The 23077-nt window shown below is 44.9% G+C and overlaps 1 protein-coding gene across 15 annotated transcripts in view; it reads right to left on the bottom strand.

Annotated features, from left to right (window-relative positions):
- The window catches only part of NEB (nebulin), a 293643-nt gene that overhangs the window by 126286 nt on the left and 144280 nt on the right, over window positions 1-23077 (bottom strand). For all 15 annotated transcript variants that reach the window (XM_061608784.1, XM_061608789.1, XM_061608791.1 and 12 more), the window contains 16 exons: window positions 22316-22519; window positions 22024-22128; window positions 21636-21740; window positions 20551-20862; window positions 19585-19788; window positions 19293-19397; window positions 18909-19013; window positions 17823-18134; window positions 6477-6680; window positions 6185-6289; window positions 5793-5897; window positions 4714-5025; window positions 3817-4020; window positions 3525-3629; window positions 3137-3241; window positions 2040-2351 (listed from right to left, as the gene is read on the bottom strand). In XM_061608784.1, the coding sequence (XP_061464768.1) occupies window positions 2040-2351; window positions 3137-3241; window positions 3525-3629; window positions 3817-4020; window positions 4714-5025; window positions 5793-5897; window positions 6185-6289; window positions 6477-6680; window positions 17823-18134; window positions 18909-19013; window positions 19293-19397; window positions 19585-19788; window positions 20551-20862; window positions 21636-21740; window positions 22024-22128; window positions 22316-22519 (2904 nt within the window). The remainder of the gene's footprint in view (window positions 1-2039; window positions 2352-3136; window positions 3242-3524; window positions 3630-3816; window positions 4021-4713; window positions 5026-5792; window positions 5898-6184; window positions 6290-6476; window positions 6681-17822; window positions 18135-18908; window positions 19014-19292; window positions 19398-19584; window positions 19789-20550; window positions 20863-21635; window positions 21741-22023; window positions 22129-22315; window positions 22520-23077) is intronic.

The raw sequence follows: 23077 nt of genomic DNA, 5'->3' as shown, positions 1-23077 counted from the left end.
AGAAGCTCAGAGCCTGGTCCTCTGGGGCTGGAGAGGAGGGTCTGTAACAGGCTGCTAGGAGGGAGCAGGCTGCTGGGGTAGAGAGGTAGGTGGGGGTTGAAGGGGCTGAGCCAGGTCTCTACCTATTTCTGCTAGGAAAGCCTCTTTGAGCTGGCTAAGGGGGGACAGCTGTGAAAGCAGCATTTGAAGTCCACTGAAATTCCCCTGAGGGGGTAGAGAAAGCAGGTCTCTGGCCAGTGGGGCTAGGTTGTTTCTTGACCAAAGGAACATTCTCTTCAAAACCTCTAAAATCCTCAGGCAAAGATTAGATGGAGAACAGGGCTGCCAGGGGAGCACCAGATACATTTCCCCATCTTCAGAGAATTCCTCCCTGTCTCTCAGAGACCTGCGTGCCAATAACTGCGAAGATAGAGGAAACCATGTCATCCTTTTCTCCTCCTCGTCCTTCCCCCTCTTCCTCATCCAAGGCAAAGGATGTCTGAGCAGGACAGAGATGAGGAAGAAAGAGATATAACACTTTCAATTAGTCCCATAGTGGAGAACTGTCTGAGGGAAGGGCTAAATAAATCCCTGGGCACTTCTGGAGCTAAGTCACCCAGCCTGGAGGAGCCTGCCAAAACACTGTCCTCCTTCAAGGAAGATGTTTAGGGGATAACCGCCATAGCAGACACTGACAAATCCACAAGTGCTGCTGACAGGGCTTGCGACTTGTGGAGCTGAGCTGAGTGTGAACAGGAATGTTTCTGTGGCTTTCCCCATAACAATAAGGTTTGAGACTGTAAGAAAAAGTCTGGAGGGATTTCTAGATGGGAGAGACTGAAAGGAATGGGGGGGGGTTGAGGTTGGAGCAGATGAAGTAGTCAGGAAATGCAGATAAAGGGCTACTCTTGTTTTGTTTTGTTTCAGGAACCAAACACAAAAGGAGAACTGTAGGGGCAAACAAAGAGGAAGAAGCAACACAAAACATAGACCCGAAAACAACAAAGACACGGAACACAACCACTCGGTATGGCAGAAATCAGTAAACTAGCTTCTAAAGCAGAGGAGTCTCTAGAAACATCTCTGGCTAGAACAGCGATTTCTGCATTCAACCATTAAGTGGCACCTATATCCTACCTGATGTCAGCAACATGCACGGGAAAAGGGTTGGGCAGACAGCTTATCAAATCCATGCATGATACGAGTGATTGCATTCCAGCTGGTTGTTGACTCATTAGCTGTTTTTAGAAATGGAAAGTCCATCAAATCATTCTTCTCTGAATGACAAACTGGACATTCTATACAATTTCCAGCATGAAGCTACAATGTTTCCTAGCATCCTCCAAAGAGGGACAGGGACCAGACGTCCCGAACATATAAAACCGATTCTGGCCCGCTTGCATTGGCTGCCTGTATGTTTCCGAGCTCAATTCAAGGTGCTGGTTTTGACCTATAAAGCCTTACACGGCTTGGGACCACAATACCTGATGGAATGCCTCTCCCGATATGAACCCACCCGTAGACTACGTTCAAGATCAAAGGCCCTCCTCCGGGTGCCTACTCCAAGGGAAGCTCGGAGGGTGGCAACAAGGGAGAGGGCCTTCTCAGTGGTGGCCCCCAAATTATGGAATGATCTTACTGACAAGGTGCGCCTGGCACCAACACTTATCTTTTCGGCGCCAGGTCAAGATGTTCCTCTTCTCCCAGGCATTTTAGCATGTGTTTTAAATAGTGTTTTAAATTGTTTTTAAAATATGTGTTTTAAATTGTATATTTGTTTTAATGTTTTTGGTTGCTGTAAACCGCCCAGAGAGCTTCGGCTATGGGAGGGTATACAAGTGCAATAAATAAATAAATAAATAAATAAAGATACTCATGATCAAATTCTGTGAAGATTTCCTCATAGGATTAATGTTCATTAAGAAAACAACTGCAGATGTGATTGAGGAAATCAAGAAAGAATAAAGAGAACGAAATCTTCTCCCACTTTCTACCATGATGTCTCTTTTGCCTTCTGTCACAGCAGTGATGTGTGGTTTGCAAAATGCAGATATACTTACATCACTCTGGAGTTCATATGCTTTCTTTGCCTGGATCACATCATTCTGGTCTGGCAGACAAGTCCACTGGTGCAAATAATGACGATAGTCGACATCGCTTGCTAAAGACTGTCCTTGCTTGGCTGCTTCGATGGCCACCATGTCCACTGGTATAGTAATTTTGGCTTTTGAATTGTGATAAGCTTCCTTATACAACCTGTCATTTTGCATCTTCATTACTTTGCCAGCCCATGAAAGCTTGGGATCCGCCTTTAATGAAGGACAGCCAATATAGTGGCCTTTCTGTTTCTCATGAGCTTCTTTGTACTTGTACTGAGCAGGAAAGAAAATGGGAAGCGTTAATTGGAATAATTCCAATCGTAATAGCAGTATAGTAATAGTCCAATAGTCAGAATAATTGGAACAATTCCAAGCAGAAAAACGAGTTGCAGTGCTTCAATTTTTAGGGGATTCAGCAAATATTCAGGGGGATTCAACTATTGAATATTCAGGGGATAAATAAAGCTAGGTCAAACTTCTTAATTCTATCTGGCTGTATATTAGGGCTGTGCTCCAGAGTCGCCCAAGGCTCAAGCCAAATCAGGCCCATTCAGACATATTCTGATTAAATACACTGGGGCTTACATCTGAGTAGACATACACAGGATTCTACTATTATGTATATAATTTTATATTTAGAAAATGCTACTCATCATCTATTTTTGACCTGACTAGTTTTGACCAACAAGACGAAAATACTTGTGCTGAGAAACAGAGTTTTATACTCTACTTCAAAAAGTTGATTCTGAAGGGACAGTTGATTTTTAATTGGAACATATGCAAAGACTACAGCAGCCTTCACCAACCTGGTGCCCCATTTTGGATGACAACCTCCATCAGCCCCAATCCAGCATCGAGATGCTGACTGAGGCTGATGAGAATAGTCACCAAGAAATTCCAGAGGGCACTGGGTTACTGAAGGCTGGCTCATAGCATCTCCTTATCGTACCTTGAACTGAGAGTTTTACTATATTTTCTGTTTCTGCATTTTAATTCTATTAGACACAAATACAGACAATGAATTACCAAACAATGAAAAATTCCAGTTGCATACGTACATCACTGGCAATTTCTCTTGAAGCTTTGGCTGCTTTGATTGGGATTGAATCTGCTCTGAAATCAATTTTTTTCTTCATGTCATCCCAAGCATCCCGATACAGTTTCTGCAAAAAAAACATTATATTGTCATTGCATTCTTCCAGCACTGTATGAAAACTGCAGTAAATAAACATGTGTGACAACTACTAACATATATCTTTCGCTGAATGTCCATAAACACAGCAGATTGCCAATTACTAATTCCCAGTTTCTGTACATACAGTGACATAAATACTTGTGAAATCATCTGCATACAGTCTTCATGAGTGCTTGCTGAGTAATAATGTTGAAACTTCTCAAGCATCCTTATTATGAGTAGCCTAAGAAGAACTGTAGAAATATACTTACCTTGCTCACATTGACAGCATTAGCCTTGGAGAGCAAGATTTCAGGTGTGTCTGGTATCATGTGGATCATAGCTTTATCTTTATCCCAAACCGCTCTGTATTTAGGCTACAAAAATACAAAATCATCTGTTAATTCTATACTCATGTGCCCATATGCTTTCACAATTTCACTTTCACTTTAGGAACATGAAAATCTTTTGAATTAATACAAAGAAATGCTGCATGTCAAAAACGGATAGGAAAGTTTTGAAGGTTAATGAAACAATTTTATGCTACTGATAGGAGTTACATACAATACTGATTTGCTGAGCATTGGTTTTGGCAAGGACAACATCCGGAGTGTCAACGATGTTGGTGAATTTCAGATGGTCACGGGGAGTGCAGTACACGATGTCACTCAGGATTTCCTGGGCATGTTTCACCCTCTTCACTATCGGAGACTCATTTGGCATCCATCCAATCCCCCGGAGCCATTCCAGATCTGACTTATACAGAGCCTTTATGAGAAAATGGCAGAGAGGGAGAACAAGGCACTTCAGTTCATTTCAAAGGTAATTGTCTATGTGGGAAAATTAATACAGCTTCAGAAAGTCAACACTATCTTTCTCAATTATTTCAGTGGGATTTAAGCACTACTCTGTCTCTCTCTGGACTGTGCCAAACAGTAACATGTACTGGATTTTCATCAAACTAGATCAGCCTAGATCAGCCTTCGCCAACTGATGCCCTCCAGATGTTTTGGACAAAAACTCCCATCACTCTCAGCCAGTAGTTCAAAACATCTGGAGGGCATCAGGCTTGTGAAGGATGGCCTAGATGGATTGGGCAGTTAACTTATCAAATCCATGCATGATATGAGTGACTGCATTCCAGTTAATAATTGATTCATTAGCTCTTTTTAGAAATGCAAAGTCCATCAAATCACTCTTCTCGGAATGACAAACTGGACATTTTACACAATTTCCAGCATGAAGCTATAATGTTTCCTTGCAGCCTCCAAAGATACTCATCGTCAAATTCTGTGAAGATTCCCTGACAAGATTAATGTTCATTAACAAAACAACTGCAGATGTAATCAAGGAAATCAAGAGGAAATTAAGAGAAGTAAATCTACCACTATCTCTCATCATACCTCTTTTGCCTTCTGTCACAGTGGTGATGTGTGGTTTGCAAAATGCAGATATACTTACATCACTCTGGAGTTCATATGCTTTCTTTGCCTGGATCACATCATTCTGGTCTGGCAGACAAGTCCACTGGTGCAAATAATGACGATAGTCGACATCGCTTGCTAAAGACTGTCCTTGCTTGGCTGCTTCGATGGCCACCATGTCCACTGGTATAGTAATTTTGGCTTTTGAATTGTGATAAGCTTCCTTATACAGCCTGTCATTTTGCATCTTCATTACTTTGCCAGCCCATGAAAGTTTGGGATCTGCTTTTAATGAAGGACAGCCAATATAGTGGCCTTTCTGTTGCTCATAACCTTCTTTGTACTTGTACTGAGCAGGAAAGAAATTTGGAAGCGTTAATTGGAATAATTCCAATAGTAATAGTAGTATAGCAATAGTCCAATATAACAATTGGAACATTCCAAGCAGAAAAATGAGCTGCAGTGCTTCAATTTTTAGGGGATTCAGCAAATATTCAGGGGGATTCAACTACTGAATATTCATGGGGTAAATAAAGCATGGTCAATTCTATCTAGCTTTATATTAGGGTTGTGCTCCAGATTTGTCCAAAGCTCAAGCCAAATCAGGCTGTTCAGACATATTCTGATAGAATACATTGGGACTTACATCTGAGTACACATACATAGGATTCTACTATTATGCATATAATTTTATATTTAGAAAATGCCACTCATCTATCCTTGATCTGACTTTTTTTGACCAACAAGATGAAAACATTTGTGCTGAGAAACAGAGCTTTATACTCTACTTCAGAAAGTTGATTCTGAAGGGACAGTTGAGTTTTAATTTGGAACATATGCAAAGCCAACAGCAGCCTTCGCTAACCTGGTGCCCCAACACATTTTGGATGACAACTTCCATCAGGCCTAATCCAGCATGGATATGCTGACTGACGCTGATGAGAATCGTAGTCCAGAACTTAAAGAGGGCACTAGATTAGGAAGGCTGGTTCACAGCATCCCCTTACTTGCCTTGTATTGAGAGGTTTGATGTATTTTCTATTTCTGCATTTTAAGGCTATTAGACGCATATACAATGAATTACCAAACAATGAAAAATTCCAGTTGCATACTTACATCACTGGCAATTTCTCTTGAAGCTTTGGCTGCTTTGATTGGGATTGAATCTGCTCTGAAATCAATTTTTTTCTTCATGTCATCCCAAGCATCCCGATAAAGTTTCTGCAAAAAACCCCACATTATATTGTCATTACACTCTTCTAGCACTGTATGAAAACTGCATGTAGATAATCATGTGTGAGAACTGCTAACACATATGTTTTACTGCATGTCCACAAGCACAGCAGATTGCCAATTACTAGTTCCCAGTTTCTGTGCATACAGCAACATGAATACTTGTGCAATCATCTGCCTACAGTTTTCATGAGAGCTTGCTGGGTAATAAAGTTGAAACTTCTAAAGCATCCTTATTATGAGTAGCCTAAGAGGAACTGTAGAAATATACTTACCTTGCTCACATTGACAGCATTAGCCTTGGAGAGCAAGATTTCAGGTGTGTCTGGTATCATGTGGATCATAGCTTTATCTTTATCCCAAACTTCTCTGTATTTAGGCTGCAAAAATACAAAATCATCTGTTAATTCTATACTCATGTGCCCATATTCTTTCACCATGTCACTTTCACTTTAGGAACATGCAAATCCTTAGAATTAATACAAAGAAATGCTGCATGTCAAAAACAGATAGGAAAGTTTTGAAGCATAATGAAACAATTCTATGCCACTGGTAGGAGTTACATACAATACTGATTTGTTCGGCATTGGTTTTGGCGAGGACAACATCCGGAGTGTCAACGATGTTGGTGAATTTCAGACGGTCACGGGGAGTGCAGTACATGATGTCACTCAGGATTTCCTGGGCATGTTTCACCCTCTTCACTATCGGAGACTCATTTGGCATCCATCCAATCCCCCGGAGCCATTCCAGATCTGACTTATATAGAGCCTTGAAGAGAAAATGGCAGAGAGAGAGAACAAGGCACTTCAGATCATTTCAAAGGTAATTGTCTATGTGGGAAATAAAATTAATACAGTTTCAGAAAGTCAGCACTAACTTGTCTTAATTATTTTAGTGGGATTTAATCACTGTCTCTCTAGACTGTGTTAAGAAGGAAAAGGCAATAGATTTTCATCAAACTAGATAAAAGTATTAAACAAATGTTCTTAGAGGCTCTTTGATAATGAATGCTATTTCACACCTGCATTAATAGTCTAGATCAGCTTTGCCAACTGATGCCCTCCAGATGTTTTGGATGACAACTCCCATCAGTCTCAGCCAGTCATTCAAAACATCTGGAGGGCATCAGGCTTGTGAAGGATGACCTAGATGGATCGGGCAGATAACTTATCAAATCCATGCATGACATGACTGACTGCATTCCAGCTGGTTATCGATTCTTAGAAATGCAAAGTCCATCAAATCACTCTTCTCGGAATGAGAAATTGGATGTTATAAACCAGCCTTGTCCAACCTTTGGGCCACAGATGTTGCTGGGCTGCAACTCCCATCAGCCCCAGCCAGCATGGCCAATGGTCAGGAATTATGGGAACTGTAGTCCAGCAACATCTGTGGCCCAAAGGTTGGACAAGGCTGTTCTAAACAATTTCCAGCATGAAGCGACAATGTTTCCCTGCAGCTTCCCAAAATACTTATAGGACTGATTTTCACCACCTGTCCCTCTTTGGAGGGATACATAAGCAGGCTGGCTGAGGTGGCCTGGGAGACCCAGTGCCTGCAGGAAGAAGAGACCATCGCCCAAGGGAAGGAGAGGCGGCTGCTGCTGCTGCTGCTGCTGCTGCTGCTGCTGCTGCTGCTGCTGCTGCTGCTGCTGCTGCTGCTGCTGCTGCTGCTGCTGCTGCTGTGGGACCACCACCTCCACCACCCTTCCCTGTGGGACTTCTGCCTGGCAGGACCAGGCCCCAGGTACCCAGCCAGCTAGGACTGATTTTCACCACCTGTCCCTCTTTGGAGGGATACATAAGCCGGCTGGCTGAGGTGGCCTGGGAGACCCAGTGCCTGCTGCTGCTTGTTTAGCTGAGGAACACTGCCACTCTATCGCTTTTGGGGCCCTGCCGCTACGGCTACCGCTACTGCTGTCTGCTAACTGTTGAGGCGTCGCTGTTGCTGCTATTCCCTGGATGTATGAGTGTATGAGTGGTCTGTATGAGTGAGGGTGTGATTGTGTACAGATTGTGAGTTTTGTTACTTATTTTTATTTTATTATGTGCCTGGGCCGGAGGATAGTGCATTGGGAGGGAGGACCAGAGGGGGCCCCTGTTAGTGTAGTGACGGGTAATGGGAGGTATGGCATTGTGAGGAGGACATGTCAGTTAAGGGGAACTCGACCCAGACAATTGGTGGCTGTGCCGAGTTCCGGTCCTCCCCACAGCCACAGGATTGCTGGTAGTTCTATCAGCCAACTCACGGATCTCCGGATGCTGCTTCTTAATGCCAGATCGGTAAATAATAAAACCTCCCTCATCCATGATTTAATTGTGGATGAGACGGCTGATCTGGCGTTTATTACCGAGACCTGGGTGAGCGATCTGGGAGGCATCAATCTCTCCCAGCTGTGCCCACCTGGGTACTTGGTTCAGCATCTGGGTAGATCCGAGGGTCGGGGAGGGGGAATCGCTGTGGTCTATAGAAGTTCCATCCCTCTTGTTAGGCACCCTATCCAGGTGGCTAATGGTCTGGAGTGTCTCCACATTGCGTTGGGTCAGCGAGACAGACTGGGAATACTGTTGGTGTACTGTCCACCCTGCTGCCCAACAGCCTCCCTAACTGAGCTGACAGAGGTGGTCGCGGATTTATTGTTGCGATTCCCCAAGTTCTTGGTATTGGGGGATCTCAACATTCATGCCGAGACCGCTTTGTCTGGGGCGGCTCAGGACTTCATGACCTCCATGACAGCCATGGGGCTGTCTCAATTTGTTACTGGCCCTACGCATATCTCGGGGCACACTCTAGACTTAATTTTTGCCACTGGATTAGGGGATGGTGATCTGGGAGTGACAGATTTTACATCTATTCCTTTGTCATGGACAGATCACCGCCTATTGAGGTTTAGACTCACAATGTTTTCTCCCCTCTGCAAGGGTGGAGGACCAATTAAGATGGTCCATCCCCGGAGACTAATGAATCCTGAGGGTTTTCAGAAGGCTCTAGGGAGTTTTCCGGCTGATAAAACTGACGCTCCTGTCGAAACCCTGGTCACTCTGTGGAATACGGAAATGACCCAGGCAGCTGACGTGATCGCCCCGGTGCGCCCTCTCCTTTGCAGAGCTCAATTGGCTCCTTGGTATACCCTGGAGCTAAGAGTGATGAAGCAAGAAAGGAGACGGCTTGAGTGCAAATGGAGACGAACTCCCGACGGCTGTAACCATGCACTTGTGAAGGTCTCTAACAAGCTCTATGTGAAGGCGGTGAGGGCAGCAAAGAAGCAGTACTTTGCTGCCCCCATTCAGTCATCTTCTAACCGCCCAGTGGAACTTTATAAAGTTGTTCGGGAACATTTACACTCTGGTCCTGTCGGAAGGCAGAGCTGGGGTCCCAATCCCGGGGAGCTGGATCCCGGAGAGTTGGGAGAAGAGTATTCGGATGGATGGCAGAGGGAAGGGGGAGGAACTTCCCCCCTTTGGAGCGAAGACGAAACAGAGGAACTGCCAGTGATAAGGTCGCTTAGCAACGGGGAGCCTGAGCCCTCCCTGGACATTCTCACGCCTCCCCCTCTTTCAGGCTCAGAGCAAGAGGGGAAAGAGGGAGGGCTGCTCACAGCAGAAAAGCGGGGAGGCAGTTTACCATCAGCCCCTCCCCTATCCCCCATCCTAGAATCGGAAACTTCAGAAGAGGAGGGGGTGATGCTTCCCCCCTCACCGCACACACGCAGACAGCTGAAAAGACAGGAGAGAAGGGGGGGAAGGCGGGCAGTACCTGAGGGGCAGTTAAGGAGGAGCGAAAGATTGCGCGCCCGTTTGGCCCTTTCTTAAAGAACAGGCGGGAAGAAGTCCCTTGCTCTGTCAACTTTCTCCCAATGCCGCAGGACCTGTATCCCTGTATTGCTTCATGAGAAAACGCAGTCTTTGTTTGGACATTACCCTAATAAAACACGAATTAACTACAGCCGTTGGTCTGGTGCCTGAGTCACATCCTGGGCCTGACAGCTTGACAGAGCCACCTAAATCACCCTCAACGCTCTCTTCACTTGACTGGGACAAGATGTCAAAGGGAGCAGCGGGGGGGACGAACCCCACTTCTGAGACGGAAGAAGTGGAACTCTTGAGGACTAAGGTAGCTGATTTGCAGACAGATGTTCAAGCCCTGCTAGCAGCAGTCAAGGCGCTGAAGACGGATAATCAAACCTTGAAGGCCACGATAGACCAGATGCGAACAGCCCCTCCAGCTGCCGTAGTAAAGGTTCCCATTGGATTGCCCCCAAAATACGCGGGACAAAGTGATCAGTTGGCAACCTTCGTGGTTCAATGTGAGTTATATCTGGATGTCAGGCACACAGAATTTCCAGACGATGGGGCTAAAGTAGCTTTCGTGATTAGCCTCCTGGAGGGAGAAGCTGCAAAATGGGTGACTCCGTATCTCGTGAGAAAGGATACTGTCTTAGGAAGGTACAGAGGATTTATACAGGAGATGACCGAGATGTTTCAAGACCCACAAAGGGCTGAAACAGTAGCGCGGCAACTAGGCGCTCTGAAGCAAGCTAAAGGGACTGTTTCCGAGTACACGAACGCTTTTAAAATTCTGTCCCAGGAAACTGGTTACAATGACGCCGCCCTGATGTTTATGTACCAGAGTGGATTAAATGCTGAAATCCTGGATGAGTTGGCCAGGACCTTCCCCCCCCCCGCTGACCTACCAGGGCTCATCCGGCTATGCCTACAGATAGATCACCGGATGGAAGGAAGGCGCCTGGAAAGGAAGCAGGAGGTCCCGAGATACTCAGCCTTGGCATCCCGCAACAAGACCCTTCCCACTGCAGGGATGGCAGGTAATGCAACTGAGGGACAGGGAGGGGCTAGGCCAAGACTGTCGGAAGAAGAAAAGGAAAGACAACGCCGCGAACGTTTATGCTTTTATTGTTCAAAGCCGGGCCATGTGGCCAGAGACTGTGGACTGAAAGGGGGGAAAGCCGAGCCGTCGGGAAACTAGAACACCCAGTCCACGTGCAGGCCGGTGGACTGGGGGCAGCGTTGTATAAAGGCCCCCCAATGATCCAACCTCCCTCAAAGGGGGTGTTGGTCTTGCCTATTCGGATTACAACTTCCAGAGGAGTGGTGTTTAATTCCACTGCCTTAATTGACAGTGGAGCCTCCACAAATTTTATTGATGCAAAGTTAGTCAAGCGTCATGGAATTTCCCGGTGGAAACTGGACGCTCCCCTAGCTGTGGAGACTATCGATGGGAGACCCCTGAAGTCAGGAGGGGTGACACAAGCCACGGAGGAAGTGAAACTTCAAATCCCTGGGCACGAAGAGTTCATTTCGCTATACGTGTCAGATCTCTCGAACTTTGAGGTGATTCTGGGAATGCCCTGGCTAGCAAAGCATGAACCCAAAATAAGTTGGAAGGAGGCGGTGGTGTGGTTCACCTCACAGTATTGCCAGGAGAACTGTCAACCTGAAGGAATCAAGAACACCCTAGCGGGGGCAGTGCAAGAGATCGAGCAAGTGACCCTGCCGCCAAAGTATGAAGAATTCAAAGATGTGTTTGATGAAAAAGAGGCAGAGACTTTACCCCCCCACCGCCCTTACGACTGTGCGATTGACCTAGTGCCAGGAGCCAGCATCCCATCAGGGAGAATCTACTCTCTCACAGAGAATGAGAGGGAGGCCCTGAAGGAATTTCTGGATAAAAACCTGAGGCGAGCATTCATACGCCCCTCACAATCCCCTGCTGGAGCGCCACTATTGTTTGTGAAAAAGAAGGGGGGGGAACTCAGACCCTGTAACGACTATCGCGCATTGAACCAGATCACCATCCCCAACAGCTACCCGCTGCCCCTGATCTCAGAGTTGCTGGACCGACTGCGCTCTGCAAAAATCTTCACGAAGTTGGATTTGAGAGGAGCGTACAATCTGATCAGAATGAAGGAGGGAGATGAATGGAAAACAGGATTCTTGACCGCTTACGGACAGTATGAATACCTGGTCATGCCGTTCGGGCTTTGTGGAAGTCCAGAAATTTTTCAAAAATTCATGAACGACGTGTTTAGAGACTTGTTGGACACGTATGTAATCTGTTACTTAGATGATATCCTGGTGTTCTCAAAGAACCAGGAAGACCACGACCAGCATGTGAAGACGGTGTTGAAGAGACTGAGAGAAAATCACCTGTATGCTAAATTAGAGAAATGTGGATTTGACCTCAAGTCTCTAGACTTCCTTGGATATCGAATCTCAGCGGAAGGCGTGGAGATGGACCCAGGGAAAGTAAGCTGCATATTGGACTGGGGCCAACCTGTCACCAAAAAGGATGTACAACGGTTTTTGGGGTTTGCCAATTATTACAGAAAGTTCATTCCAGGGTTTTCCAAATTAACAGCTCCTCTGACTGACTGTTTAAGGGGGAAGAAGAAGTTTCAATGGACAGAGAACGCCACCGAGGCCTTTGAGGAGCTGAAGAGAAGGTTTGCTACTGAGCCCATTCTGCGCTTTGCTGATCCGAACCGCCCTTTCGTAGTGGAAGCAGATGCTTCAGATTTTGCCATCGGGGGGGTCCTGCTACAATTAGACCAAGAAGGGAAGGAGCTGCACCCCTGTGCGTACTTCTCTCGGAAGTTAAAGCCTGCAGAGAAGAACTACACAGTTTGGGAGAAGGAGCTGCTGGCCATCAAGGACTCTTTTGAAAACTGGAGACAATACCTAGAGGGGACCTCTCATCGAATTTATTTATTTATTTTATTTATTTAATTACATTTCTAGACCGCCCTATAGCAGAAAGCTCTCAGGGCGGTGTACAACAAATAAAATCACAATTAAAATATGAGCAAGTGTGAAAAATATAATACAATTATAAAAACATTAAACATGATAAAAATCCAAAATAGAATTGCCATTGAGTTTATAAATTAAAATCCATATTAGGTTTAAAATTAAATTTAAAATGTTTAAAAAGCCTGGGCGAAAAGGTAGGTTTTTACCTGGCGCCGAAAAGATAACAAAGAAGGCGCCAGGCGTATCTCGTCTGGGAGGGCATTCCATAGTTCGGGGGCCACCACCGAGAAGGCCCTAGATCTAGTTGTTGATCTCCGGGCCTCTTTATGAGTTGGGACCCGGAGAAGGGCCTTCGACGTCGAACGTAGTGAACGGGTAGGTACATAGCGAGAGAGGCGTTCCACCAGGTATTGCGGTCCGATGCCGTTTAGGGCTTTATAGGTAAGAACCAACACTTTGAATCTGGCCCGGAAACATATCGGTAGCCAGTGCAGCTGCACCAGGACAGGTGTTATATGGTCAAATTTCTTTGTCCCAGTGAGAACTCTGGCCGCAGCATTTTGCACTAGCTGAAGTTTCCGAACCGTCTTCACAGGTAGCCCCACGTAGAGTGCATTACAGTAGTCCAATCTAGAGGTTACCATAGCATGGATAATTGAAGCATAGCATGGATAATTGAAGTGCGCTCTGACCACAAGAATCTTGAAAGCCTCCAAACCGCCAGAAAGCTGAACCAGAGACAGATAAGATGGTCCCAGTTCTTCACCAGGTTTAACTTCCAGATTACTTACCATGCCCAAGCCAAAAACCAGAGAGCGGATGCCTTATCCAGACAGCCGCAATACAAAGAAAGTGAATCCGAGGACCAGCCTCAGTACGTAATCCCGCCAGAGAAATTAACGTTGGGAGTATGCCAGCCTTCATGGGAAGAGGAACTCAAAAAGGCACAACAAGAAGATGCAGACATGCTAAAATATCAGCAGGAGACGGGACAAGGTCAAGACTCAGAAGTAACCTTTCACTGGAGAAATGGACTGTTATGGTTCAAAACCGCCAGATATGTGCCAGAAGGGGAATTAAGGCTCAGAATCCTACACCAGTGTCATGATTCCATCACAGCAGGACACTTTGGGATTTACAAGACCATTCAGAACGTGGCCAAGGACTTCTGGTGGCCTAAAATGCGTCGGGATATTGAGAGTTATGTAAAGTCCTGTTCTGTCTGTCTGCAGACAAAAACACAAACAGGGACACCAGCAGGACTGTTACAACCGTTGCCTGTCCCACACGAACCCTGGAAGGACCTCTCCATGGATTTTATAACTGATCTACCCAAGTCCCAAGGAATGACAGCCATCTTAGTAGCGGTGGATCTACTTACCAAAATGGCACACTTTCTTCCTTGTGCAGGGGCCTTAGAGGCTAAAGAAACGGCCAAGTTATTCATAAAAGAAGTCTACCGGCTGCATGGATTGCCAAACAGCGTAGTCTCAGACCGAGGAACTCAGTTCATAGCCAAATTTTGGAGAGCAATGTGGAAACAGTTGCAGACGGAATTAAAACTCTCCTCCGCCCATCACCCCCAGACAGATGGGCAGACGGAACGCTTGAACGCCGTTTTGGAAAGATATTTACGAAGTTATGTGTCCTATCAACAGACTGACTGGGTATCATATTTGCATTTTGCAGAGTTCGCCTACAACAATTCTCTGCACTCCAGCACTCAACAAACCCCATTCTTCGCTAATTATGGATTCCATCCTAAAGTCTTTCCAAGCAGCTCAGAAGGAATGCTGGTACCGGCAGCTGAGAACTTCCTTAAGGAATTGCAAGCGGCGCAACAGACACTGAAACAGCAGTTAAACGAAGCCAAAACGGAGTACAAGCGAGTTGCTGACCTGCACAGGAAGGAGGGCCCCCCCCTTCAACCGGGAGACCAGGTATGGCTGTCCACCCGCTTCCTCCAGATGCCGGGCAAATGTAGAAAATTACAAGACAAGAGGGTGGGTCCTTTCGAAATAGAAACTCAAATCAATCCCGTGGCGTACCGACTGAAGCTGCCTGACACGTTTAAAATACATCCTGTGTTCCATCGATCCCTCTTAACGAAAGCCGCCCCTCCCAGTGAGTTACGGCCGGAGGAACCTCCCGGAGCTCCACTCCTGGTAAATGAGCAGCTTGAGTTTGAAGTTGAGGAGATCTTAGATTCCAGGATCAGACGCCACAAGCTGCAGTACTTGATTCAGTGGAAAGGCTATGGGGTGGCTGACAGATCATGGGAAGATGCAGCTGATGTGCATGCTCCAGAATTGGTAAAACTTTTCCATCAACGTTTTCCCCACCGTCCCAAGCCAGACAAGGGGAGGGGGGCACAGCCTGGGAGGGGGGATGGTGTCAGAAGGCAGAGCTGGGGTCCCAATCCCGGGGAGCTGGATCCCGGAGAATTGGGAGAAGAGTATTCGGATGGATGGCAGAGGGAAGGGGGAGGAACTTCCCCCCTTTGGAGCGAAGACGAAACAGAGGAACTGCCAGTGATAAGGTCGCTTAGCAACGGGGAGCCTGAGCCCTCCCTGGACATTCTCACGCCTCCCCCTCTTTCAGGCTCAGAGCAAGAGGGGAAAGAGGGAGGGCTGCTCACAGCAGAAAAGCGGGGAGGCAGTTTACCATCAGCCCCTCCCCTATCCCCCATCCTGGAATCGGAAACTTCAGAAGAGGAGGGGGTGATGCTTCCCCCCTCACCGCGCACACGCAGACAGCTGAAAAGACAGGAGAGAAGGGGGGGAAGGCGGGGAAGGCGGGCAGTACCTGAGGGGCAGTTAAGGAGGAGCGAAAGATTGCACGCCCGTTTGGCCCCTTCTTAAAGAACAGGCGGGAAGAAGTCCCTTGCTCTGTCAACTTTCTCCCAATGCCACAGGACCTGTATCCCTGTATTGCTTCATGAGAAAACGCAGTCTTTGTTTGGACATTACCCTAATAAAACACGAATTAACTACAGCCGTTGGTCTGGTTCCTGAGTCACATCCTGGGCCTGACAGGTCCTCAGAACGCAATAATACCATCAACAGCCCGCTGTAATGAGTTTGCGAGACACTTCCAAGATAAGATCACGAACATCCGTCGGGACCTTGACTCCAACATTGTAGCAGTTGAACCTAATGAGGTGTCCGGAGCACAGTCTTGTCCTGTTTTATTGGATGAATTTCAGTTGGTACAGCTCGAGGATGTGGACAAGGTGCTTGGACAGGTGCGGGCGACCACTTCTGCTCTGGATCCTTGCCCCTCGTGGCTAATAAAAGCTAGCAGGAATGGAACAGCCGGCTGGGCTAAGGAGGTGATTAATGCCTCTTTACGAGAGGGAGTGGTACCACCCTGCCTGAAGCAGGCGGTGGTGAGACCGCTCCTAAAAAAACCCTCCTTGGACCCTGATAACCTTGACAACTATAGACCAGTAGCAAATGTTCCATTCCTGGGCAAGGTCCTAGAGCGTGTGGTCGCTCACCAGCTCCAGGCTCTCTTGGATGAAACTGATTATCTGGATCATTTCAATCAGGCTTTCGGCCGGGGTTTGGTACAGAAACAGCCTTGGTCGCCCTGTATGATGACCTCTGTTGGGAGGAAGACAGAGGGAGTGTAACTCTGTTGGTTCTCCTTGATCTCTCAGCGGCTTTTGATACCATCAACCATGGTATCCTTCTGGGGCAACTTGCGGACTTAGGAGTTGGAGGCACTGCTTGGCAGTGGCTGTGCTCCTACCTCGAGAATCATCTCCAGAAGGTGGTGCTTGGGGAGCATTACTCGAGTCCCTGGGTACTCCAATATGGGGTCCTGCAGGGTTCAGTTCTGTCCCCCATGCTCTTTAATTTCTATATGAAGCCGCTGGGTGAGGTCATTAGGAGATTTGGAGTGCGTTTCCAGCAATATGCTGATGATACGCAACTCTACTTCTCCTTTTCATCTTCTTCAGGTGAGGCTGTTAATGTACTAAACCGCTGCCTGGCCGCGATAATGGACCGGATGAGAGCTAATAAACTGAGACTCAATCCTGACAAGACTGAGATGCTGTTGGTGGGGGGGCTCTCTGCCCAGATGGTTGATGTCCAACCTACCCTAGATGGGGTTACACTCCCCCTAAAGGAGCAGGTCCGTAGTTTGGGGGTCTTATTAGATCCGCTCCTGTCACTGGAGGCTCAGGTAGCCTTGGTGGCACAGAATGCGTTCTACCAGCTTCGGCTGGTAGCCCAACTACGACCCTATCTGGACAGGGAGAACCTCACCACAGTTATCCATGCTCTGGTTACCTCTAGATTGGACTACTGTAATGCACTCTACGTTGGGTTACCTTTGAAGACGGTTCAGAAACTTCAGCTGGTGCAGAATGCTGCGGCCAGAGTTCTTACTTGGACTAAAACATCTGACCATATAACACCTATCCTGGCCCAACTGCACTGGCTACCAATATGTTTCCGGGCCAGATTCAAAGTGTTGGTTCTTACCTATAAAGCCCTTAACGGCATCGGACCGCAATACCTGGTGGAACGCCTCTCCCGCTATGTACCTACCCGTTCGCTACGCTCAACGTCGAAGGCCCTTCTCCAGGTTCCAACTCATAGAGAGGCCCGGAGAGCAATAACTAGATCTAGGGCCTTCTCAGTGGTGGCCCCCGAATTATGGAACGCCCTCCCTGACGAGATACGCCTGGCGCCTTCTTTGTTATCTTTTCGGCGCCAAGTAAAGACCTACCTCTTTGCTCAGGCATTTTAATCTTAATTTTAATTTTAATTGTAATCTTATTTTAATCTTTGTTTTCACCTTGCTTTTAAAATGTTTTTATAGTTGTATTGTATCCTCATTCACCTGTATTTTAATGTGGTTTTATTCTGTTGTACATCGCCCTGAGAGCTTGTCGCCAAAGGGCGGTCTAAAAGTACAATAAAATAAATAAATAAATAAATAAAATTGTCATATTCTGTGAAGATTCCCTGCTAAGGTTAATGTTTGTTAACAAAACAACTACAGGTGTGATTGAGGAAATCAAGAAAGAATTAGGACAAGGAAATTGAATACCACTTTCTACCATGATGACTCTTTTGGCTTCTGTCACAGCAGTGATGTGCGGTTTGCAAAATGCAGATATACTTACATCACTCTGGAGTTCATATGCTTTCTTTGCCTGGATCACATCATTCTGGTCTGGCAGACAAGACCACTGGTGCAAATAATGACGATAGTCGACATCGCTTGCTAAAGACTGTCCTTGCTTGGCTGCTTCGATGGCCACCATGTCCACTGGTATAGTAATTTTGGCTTTTGAATTGTGATAAGCTTCCTTATACAACCTGTCATTTTGCATCTTCATTACTTTGCCAGCCCATGAAAGTTTGGGATCTGCTTTTAATGAAGGACAGCCAATATAGTGGCCTTTCTGTTGCTCATAACCTTCTTTGTACTTGTACTGAGCAGGAAAGAAATTTGGAAGCGTTAATTGGAATAATTCCAATAGTAATAGTAGTATAGCAATAGTCCAATATAACAATTGGAACATTCCAAGCAGAAAAATGAGCTGCAGTGCTTCAATTTTTAGGGGATTCAGCAAATATTCAGGGGGATTCAACTACTGAATATTCATTGGGTAAATAAAGCATGGTCAATTCTATCTAGCTTTATATTAGGGTTGTGCTCCAGAGTTGTCCAAGGCTCAAGCCAAATCAGGCCCATTCAGACATATTCTGATAGAATACATTGGGACTTACATCTGAGTACACATACATAGGATTCTACTGTTATGCATATAATTTTATATTTAGAAAATGCCACTCATCTATCCTTGATCTGACTTTTTTTGACCAACAAGATGAAAACATTTGTGCTGAGAAACAGAGCTTTATACTCTACTTCAGAAAGTTGATTCTGAAGGGACAGTTGAGTTTTAATTTGGAACATATGCAAAGCCAACAGCAGCCTTCGCTAACCTGGTGCCCCAACACATTTTGGATGACAACCTCCATCAGGCCTAATCCAGCATGGATATGCTGACTGACGCTGATGAGAATCGTAGTCCAGAACTTAAAGAGGGCACTAGATTAGGAAAGCTGGTTCATAGCATCCCCTTATCTTGCCTTGAATTGAAAGTTTTGATGTATTTTCTGTTTTCTGCATTTTAATGCTATTAGACTCAAATACAGACAATGAATTACCAAACACTGGAAAATTCCAGTTGCATACTTACATCACTGGCAATATCCCTTGAGGCTTTGGCTGCTTTGATTGGGATTGCATCTGCTCTAAAATCAATATATTTCTTTATGTAATCCCAAGCATCCCGATACAGTTTCTGCAAAAAAAACCACCACATATTGTCATTATACTCTTTTGGAACTGTATGGAAAATGCACATAATCATGTGTGAGAACTGCTAACACGTATGTTTTGCTGCATGTCCACAAGCACAGCAGATTGCCAATTACTAGTTCCCAGTTTCTGTGCATACAGCAACATGAATACTTGTGTAATCAGCTGCATACAGTTTTCAGAGTGCTTGCAGGGTAATGTACCTGAAACCGCTCAAGCATCCTTGATTTGAGTAGCCTAAGAACTGTAGAGATACACTTACTTTGCTCGCATTGACAGCATTAGCCTTGGAGAGCAAGATTTCAGGTGTGTCTGGCATCATGTGGATCATAGCTTTATCTTTATCCCAAGCTTCTCTGTATTTAGGCTACAAAAATACAAAATCATCTGTTAATTCTATACTCATGTGCCCATACTATTTCATAATTTCAGCTTCACTTTAGGAACATGAAAATCTTTTGAATTAATACAAAGAAATGCTGCATGTCAAAAACAGATAGGAAAGTTTTGAAGCATAATGAAACAATTCTATGGTACTGGTAGGAGTTACATACAATACTGATTTGCTGAGCATTGGTTTTGGCAAGGACAACATCCGGAGTGTCAACGATGTTGGTGAATTTCAGACGGTCACGGGGAGTGCAGTACACGATGTCACTCAGGATTTCCTGGGCATGTTTCACCCTCTTCACTATCGGAGACTCATTTGGCATCCATCCAGTCCCCCGGAGCCATTCCAGATCTGACTTATACAGAGCCTTGAAGAGAAAATGGCAGAGAGGGAGAACAAGGCACTTCAGATCATTTCAAAGGTATTGTCTATGTGGGAAATAAAATTAATACAGCTTCAGAAAGTCAACACTAACTTGTCTCAATTATTTCAGTGGGATTTAAAAACTACCCTGTCTCTCTCTGGAGTGTGTCAAGAAGGAACAGGCACTAGATTTTCATCAAACTAGATAAAAGAATTGAACAAATGTTCTTAGAGGCTCTCTGACCATGAGTGCTATTATACACCTGCATTAATAGCCTAGATCAGCCTTCACCAACTGATGCCCTCCAGATGCTTTGGATGACAACTCCCATCAGTCCCAGCCAGTCGTTCAAAACATCTGGAGGGCATCAGGCTTGTGAAGGATGGCCTAGATGGATTGGGCAGATAACTTATCAAATCCATGTATGATATGAGTGACTGCATTCCAGTTGGTTATTGATTCATTAGCTCTTTTTGGAAATGCAAAGTTCATCAAATCACTCTTCCCTGAATGACAAATTGGATGTTCTAAACAATTTCCAGCATGAAGCTACAATGTTTCCTTGCAGCCGCCCAACATACTCATGGTCAAATTCTGTGAAGATTCCCTGACAAGATTAATGTTCATTAACAAAACAACTGCAGATGTAATCAAGGAAATCAAGAGGAAATTAAGAGAAGTAAATCTACCACTATCTCTCATCATACCTCTTTTGCCTTCTGTCACAGTGGTGATGTGTGGTTTGCAAAATGCAGATATACTTACATCACTCTGGAGTTCATATGCTTTCTTTGCCTGGATCACATCATTCTGGTCTGGCAGACAAGTCCACTGGTGCAAATAATGACGATAGTCGACATCGCTTGCTAAAGACTGTCCTTGCTTGGCTGCTTCGATGGCCACCATGTCCACTGGTATAGTAATTTTGGCTTTTGAATTGTGATAAGCTTCCTTATACAGCCTGTCATTTTGCATCTTCATTACTTTGCCAGCCCATGAAAGTTTGGGATCTGCTTTTAATGAAGGACAGCCAATATAGTGGCCTTTCTGTTGCTCATAACCTTCTTTGTACTTGTACTGAGCAGGAAAGAAATTTGGAAGCGTTAATTGGAATAATTCCAATAGTAATAGTAGTATAGCAATAGTCCAATATAACAATTGGAACATTCCAAGCAGAAAAATGAGCTGCAGTGCTTCAATTTTTAGGGGATTCAGCAAATATTCAGGGGGATTCAACTACTGAATATTCATGGGGTAAATAAAGCATGGTCAATTCTATCTAGCTTTATATTAGGGTTGTGCTCCAGAGTTGTCCAAGGCTCAAGCCAAATCAGGCCCATTCAGACATATTCTGATAGAATACATTGGGACTTACATCTGAGTACACATACATAGGATTCTACTGTTATGCATATAATTTTATATTTAGAAAATGCCACTCATCTATCCTTGATCTGACTTTTTTTGACCAACAAGATGAAAACATTTGTGCTGAGAAACAGAGCTTTATACTCTACTTCAGAAAGTTGATTCTGAAGGGACAGTTGAGTTTTAATTTGGAACATATGCAAAGCCAACAGCAGCCTTCGCTAACCTGGTGCCCCAACACATTTTGGATGACAACCTCCATCAGGCCTAATCCAGCATGGATATGCTGACTGACGCTGATGAGAATCGTAGTCCAGAACTTAAAGAGGGCACTAGATTAGGAAGGCTGGTTCACAGCATCCCCTTACTTGCCTTGTATTGAAAGTTTTGATGTATTTTCTGTTTTCTGCATTTTAATGCTATTAGACTCAAATACAGACAATGAATTACCAAACACTGGAAAATTCCAGTTGCATACTTACATCACTGGCAATTTCCCTTGAGGCTTTGGCTGCTTTGATTGGGATTGCATCTGCTCTAAAATCAATATATTTCTTTATGTAATCCCAAGCATCCCGATACAGTTTCTGAAAAAAAAACCACCATATATTGTCATTATACTCTTTTGGAACTGTATGGAAAATGCACATAATCATGTGTGAGAACTGCTAACACGTATGTTTTGCTGCATGTCCACAAGCACAGCAGATTGCCAATTACTAGTTCCCAGTTTCTGTGCATACAGCAACATGAATACTTGTGCAATCATCTGCCTACAGTTAGCATGAGTGCTTGCTGGGTAATAAACTTGAAACTTGTAAAGTATCCTTATTATGAGTAGCCTAAGAGGAACTGTAGAAATATACTTACTTTGCTCACATTGACAGCATTAGCCTTGGAGAGCAAGATTTCAGGTGTGTCTGGCATTATGTGGATCATAGCTTTATCTTTATCCCAAACTTCTCTGTATTTAGGCTACAAAAATACAAAATCATCTGTTAATTCTATACTCATGTGCCCATACTCTTTCACAGTTGCACTTTCACTTTAGGAACATGCAAATCCTTAGAATTAATACAAAGAAATGCTGCATGTCAAAAACAGATAGGAAAGTTTTGAAGCATAATGAAACAATTGTATGCTATTGGTAGGAGTTACATACAATACTGATTTGTTCGGCATTGGTTTTGGCAAGGACAACATCCGGAGTGTCAACAATGCTGGTGAATTTCAGACGGTCACGGGGAGTGCAGTACACGATGTCACTCAGGATTTCCTGGGCGTGTTTCACCCTCTTCACTATCGGAGACTCATTTGGCATCCATCCAATCCCCCGGAGCCATTCCAGATCTGACTTATACAGAGCCTTGAAGAGAAAATGGCAGAGAGAGAGAACAAGGCACTTCAGATCATTTCAAAGGTAATTGTCTATGTGGCAAATAAAATTAATATGGCTTCAGAAAGTCAGCACTAACTTGTCTCAATTATTTCAGTGGGATTTAGCACTGTCTCTCTCCGGACTGTGTCAAGAAAGAACAGGCACTAGATTTTCATCAAACTAGATAAAAGAATTGAACAAATCTTCTTAGAGGCTCTCTGACCATGAGTGCTATTATACACCTGCATTAATAGCCTAGATCAGCCTTCACCAACTGATGCCCTCCAGATGCTTTGGATGACAACTCCCATCAGTCCCAGCCAGTCGTTCAAAACATCTGGAGGGCATCAGGCTTGTGAAGGATGGCCTAGATGGATCGGGCAGATAACTTATTAAATCCATACATGATATGAGTGACTGCATTCCAGTTGGTTATTGATTCATTAACTCTTCTTGGAAATGCAAAGTTCATCAAATCACTCTTCCCTGAATGACAAATTGGATGTTCTAAACAATTTCCAGCATGAAGCTACAATGTTTCCTTGC

The sequence above is a fragment of the Rhineura floridana genome, chromosome 2 (genome assembly GCF_030035675.1).
Source record: "Rhineura floridana isolate rRhiFlo1 chromosome 2, rRhiFlo1.hap2, whole genome shotgun sequence".
NCBI lineage: Eukaryota > Metazoa > Chordata > Lepidosauria > Squamata > Rhineuridae > Rhineura > Rhineura floridana.
The sequence above is the reverse complement of the archived record's forward strand: the minus strand, read 5'-3'. Positions and strand labels throughout refer to the sequence as shown.